The sequence below is a fragment of the Melanostigma gelatinosum genome (genome assembly GCF_949748355.1).
Source record: "Melanostigma gelatinosum genome assembly, chromosome: 6".
NCBI lineage: Eukaryota > Metazoa > Chordata > Actinopteri > Perciformes > Zoarcidae > Melanostigma > Melanostigma gelatinosum.
Window position 1 is genome coordinate 1,404,441 of NC_136639.1, and position 5,000 is coordinate 1,409,440.

The 5,000-nt window shown below is 50.1% G+C and overlaps 1 protein-coding gene across 1 annotated transcript in view; it reads right to left on the bottom strand.

Moving 5' to 3' along the window:
- LOC306778720 (protein mono-ADP-ribosyltransferase PARP14-like) overlaps positions 1-5,000 on the bottom strand; it is a 25,031-nt gene that overhangs the window by 11,495 nt on the left and 8,536 nt on the right. The window contains exons 8-13 of the mRNA XM_079270369.1: positions 2,827-5,000; positions 2,159-2,395; positions 1,542-1,617; positions 1,075-1,311; positions 191-412; positions 1-63 (exon numbers count right to left, since the gene is read on the bottom strand). The exon at positions 1-63 is cut by the window's left edge and continues 58 nt beyond it; the exon at positions 2,827-5,000 is cut by the window's right edge and continues 11 nt beyond it. Of these exons, the coding sequence (XP_079126495.1) occupies positions 1-63; positions 191-412; positions 1,075-1,311; positions 1,542-1,617; positions 2,159-2,395; positions 2,827-5,000 (3,009 nt within the window). The remainder of the gene's footprint in view (positions 64-190; positions 413-1,074; positions 1,312-1,541; positions 1,618-2,158; positions 2,396-2,826) is intronic.

Consider the following 5,000-nt stretch of genomic DNA (forward strand, 5'->3'; position numbering starts at 1 on the left):
CTCTCGAGCTTCACGTTGGATGTTCCTCTGACCAGTCTGACCTTTGAAGTCCCTGGTGAAACACTGAAAAACACACAGTTAATACAGTTAAACTAGCTTGTCTCTCTTCGGCTATTAAAGTCTTTTGTCGTCTTTTCTCATTGACAGCTTTTAGTTTTCTCGGTCAGATCACGAATGAAATGAAACTCACATCCACAGTTTGGCTGTCACTCGGGTGAACGACGACGGCCACCTCTCTCAGGTGAAGAGGAGTTGTTCTGCGGCTGAACGAGTGGATCTCCCGCAGCAGGACTCTGGACACCACGTCTCTGGGGAAGCACAGGTTTCCCGTGCCGATGGCCGGGAAGGACAGCGACGTCATCCGTTGATTCTCAGCCTCCTTCAGACAAAATCTGATGATGGACACCAACTCCTGAGACAAGGAGACGACACACGGGAGACGAGGAGTGGAATAAACTCTTATTGGGTTCAGTGAATAGACCTTTGACTGGAAGGTTGTTGTTCAAATTCCCTCTGAACTACAGATCACATGTTGTGGAGCAGCAGCGAGATGCAGATTTACTAAAGTACCGTCCATAAATGCACATTTGAGGAACTTGGACTTGAAGTGTAACTTCACCCCCAGTTCTGAGCCTAAAGCGTGATTTATGCCACGTCCGCGAGTCTCCGCCCACATTTTCTATCAACTCACAAAGATGGGCGGAGAAAAAAGTAGAACTTTGAGGAGCTTTGAGAATGTCGGTTCTGTTCGGTTTCCTCACAGAAAGTCTAACCGAGGCTTTAGTCCACCCTCAGCATCGTTTTGAAAAATGCTAAAATAAAGTAGGTAAGGGCTCCGATGAAGCCAAATCCACTGAATCCACTTCATGACGTAGACTCGTCCCAAACGGCCGACTCTATCTCAGAATGGATCTTGATAATGATTTAAAACTAGAGACATTTTCAAACATGAGATGATGATTTTTATAGATTTGGAAAGATGTTAACAACATTATGCAGTTACTCTGAATGAGGTTTCCTGCTCTGTAGTCCGTATCCGATGCTCAAAACATACGTTTCCCATCAGCCCCTCACCTCCTCTGCCTGGCCGGCTCCGTTGTCCCAAGGCGGGCAGACGGCGTGAAAGACTTTCCGACACTTGAGGTTGAAGCCGTCGGTGACGACGACGTCGCCGTACGGCAGCGCGGACGCCGCGGCTTCAGACCACACAGCTGACTGCAGGACGGACCCGGCCTCCTGCAGCAGGGCTTTGGACACGGCTCCCTGTTTCAGGTTCATGTCCTCCGACATGGTGTTGACGATGACGTCAGTCTGTGGACCCAAAATCACACTGAAGTTTAGCACCACAACTGAAAGGACCAGATGGTTCATTCAAGACAACTCATTAGTCTTTAAGGTTATTTAAGTCATATTTAATTTAAGTAATAATACAATCATATCTATATATGTTGTAATCTAACATAGTATTCTGATTTAATCCATATTTGTTGCTGTTCAGCCTTTCATAAACAGATGAGGATCATATCACTCTCAGTGCTCACAGTCTGGTCCTGAATGTTGCCCCTCTGCAGAACAATCTTCAGACCCTCAGCGGTGGTCTGCTCCGCCCCCCCCGACCTACAGCCAATCAAAGAGCAGGACTGATGTCATCGCAGACAGTCAAGTCAAACTTTATTTGTAAAGCACAATTAAAAACAACTACAGTGGACCAAAGTGCTAAACAGACACAGAATACAAATGAATACAAAGCACACGGCAAAGACAGAAGAAAACTAAATGTATCTCAGCAGCAACTCAAAGCTTCCTGTAGTCTGAGCAGGTTTTATCTAAAAATGTAAGCTGTTTCAGAGTTTAGGGGCGTGTGTTAAAGCTGCATTCTCTCTAGCGTCCATCAGGGGGCGACTCCTAGCGACGGGACAAAAAAACAAGACGGCGATGGCCAAAAACCTTAAGGCTTCAAAACATCAGTCCACAAACCAACGGGGGACGTCACAACGACTACGTCCACTTCTTATAAACAGTCTCTGTTTCGGACCCAATGGTGGACCTGGTCTTCTAAATATCTCAAGACTCCAATAATCTGGTCCTGAAAACTTTACTGCAGCGCAAAAACAAAACTAAGAAGAAATAAAGACGAGAAGCAGATGAAGAACCTCACCCTCCGTGCCCTCCAGGGCTGGCGTGGCCTCTGAAGTTCTGACCTCCCCAGTTACCTTGCAGACCTCGCTGGAATCCAGCTCCTCCTTCTCCACCTCCACCTCCTCCTCGTCGTCCTCCTCCTCCTCCACCGCCTCCTCCTCTTCCTCGTCCTCCTCGTCCTCCTCGTCCTCCTCCTCTTTCACCAGACAGATGGCCCCTGGGCAACTGGCTCTGACCTCGAACCGGCTGATATCCACTGCGAAGAGAGCAATAAAGTTCAGACACCAGCTTCCAAGTGATCTACATGTTTTTAGTTGATGTAGAAACAGAAATGTAGAAAAGAAGACATTGTGGGTTTAGCAGCATATCAGTGTTGGAGATGAAACTGAAATCCATCAACAGAGAAACTACAAAAATGGCCTCGTGTTCCCTTAAAGGAACAATTTGACATTTTGGAATGTATTCTCTTTCGGGTGGAGAGTTAGATGAGAAAATTGACACCACTCTCATATCGATAAGGCTACAGCTAGCATCCGGTTAGCTTAGCTTGGAACAAAGACTATTTCCCCGGCGTGGCATCAACGAAGTTCTTATCTGATCTTATATTTACAACAAAGACATTTCCTAAAATGTCTAAGCTGCAGTACGTTCTAATAAACAGTAAAAGTTCATGTTTCTTGTATTTACCCAGAAGCCCCAGCGCCTCTTCCTGCTGCCGGCGGTGGCACCGTCATCGTAGGTCTGAGGTCCACGAACACTCTGCTGACGGCCGTGGCCAGGACTCTCACCGTGTTGTCGTTGTTGTCCACCAGGTGAATCTCCGTCAACGATCTCGGCGCTCCCGGAGCGTCGCAGTATTCCCTCACCGCCTGAGCGATGGTGTCGGCACAGAGGTCGACGGGGAAACCGAACACCCCCGAGCTGATCGCCGGCAGCGCGACGGTGGAGCAGTTCACGCTCTCCGCTTGCGTCAGACTGTTTTTAACTGCCAGCTTCAGACGCGACACCGACGTCTTCCTGTCAAAGTCGGAGAACCGCGGACCGACCGCGTGTACGACGTACTTGCAAGGCAGCTTACAGGCGCCCGTTACGATGGCGTCGCCCGGTCGTAGCTTTCCACTTGTGGCAACGTGGTCGTCACTGATTTTCTGCAGCGCCGGTCCCGCGGCATTGAGCAGCGCTAAAGCCAGGCCACCGATGTGCTGCAGATCCTCGTTAGCCGCGTTGACCACCGCGTCCACGCCGAAGGTGCAGATGTTGGCCTTGCTGACCGAGACCAGAACTCCACTCGAGGTCTTCACTTTGCAATAACAAAGGCCATCTTTTACTTCCTCAGAGTTCTCGTCCTCTTCCTCCTCTTGATTCTCCGGACAAAGCAACACCACACAGCTGAATTCTGTCATTATCGTAGACAGGAACAGGCTTCCTTGAGACTGGAAGTACTTCTTCGCTCCAGGCTTATCCACGATGAGGTTGTCAGTGGAGAGGGCGCCGCTCAACTCCTGGAAGCAGCTTTTGGCTTTCTGGACGTGAAGACGAGCCCCAGCAAGGGTGATCTTTGGCCTCTCTGGATCAAACAGGACTTCTACGTCATTATCTTTGGCAATACCGGACCAATCTTGTGATTTCTTTTTGTCGATGAACTGAACAACGGCGCAGGACTTGACACGAATGGTTTCTTGAACTCGTGAGTAGTTCGTGATGAATTCCCTCAGACTGCTGCTGACCTCTTTCACCTGATTCAGGAAGCCGGCCACCGTTATTTTGTCTCTCCTCTCCGGGTGCATCTGAATGGCCACGGTCTTCTTCGTTGAAGAGTTGCAGCTTTCCAACAGCTGTTGGTTCAGCTTCACCCAAAGGTGAAGTTTCAGAACGTCCTGGTCTTCCACATCCAGAATCTGGTGGGCCAGATCGGTCTTCATCTTACTCTCTGCGGCAACGAGGACGCTCTCAGAACTCCCCGACAGATGTAACCCTTTGCTCTCAATGGTGTAGATGGCACCGATGCCTTTGGATGTGAACAGGTGCTGCGACATGGCCATGGGATCCACCGTCTTTAGGAAGTCCAGAAGAGCTGGGGGGATATTCAGGTGCTTTTTACTCATACCCACGTTCCTCTCCAAGATCCACGCTTTAGTCTGGTAAACCTCTGCGGGGAGTCCTGTAATGGTCAACTTCTGGTTGCTTTCATCGAAGGAGAGTTTCATGTCGGGGGAAATGTCCCGGGCAGCTTTCTGGAAGCCCTCGTGGTTCAGGATGTAGAACATCGCAGGAGACATAAGCATCACGTCAGAGAAACCTTCTGCCTGACGTTTTATCTGATCCATGGCTTTAAGAACGAGGTTCTCCACAGGAGCTCTGATTCGTTTTATATCGTCAGCTCGGCCAGCGACGGTCAAAATCCCCTTGGATGCGTCCAGCACCAGGACGGCGTCTTCCCTGACGGCCGAACGGACGTCTTTCTCCGCGGCTTTCCACGCAGGTGCGTTCGCCGTACATTCGAAGGCGCTGTACTCGGACATTTGGCGACGGAAGGCCTCTCTGGCGGTGCTCATCCACTTGTCTACGTGTTGGGCGGTCAGACCTTTCTGCCTCAGAAACCCCGGGAGAGGGCCGAGTTTCACCTCGGGGTTGTCCAAGTCGACGCTGCAGAAGTACGGACGCATCTTATCGTTGATGCTCTTCAACAGTTTCTTCATCAGGAGGAATTTCCAGACGACGTGGTGAACGCTCTCGCTGAAGGGATCGGGCATCTTCCATGTTGGGCGTTCTTTGCCGTACAGCGCCGTGCCCAGGGACTCGTAGTACGGATACACCTTGACAGGGATGGACCGCATCACATAGTCTTGTTTTGTGCAAAT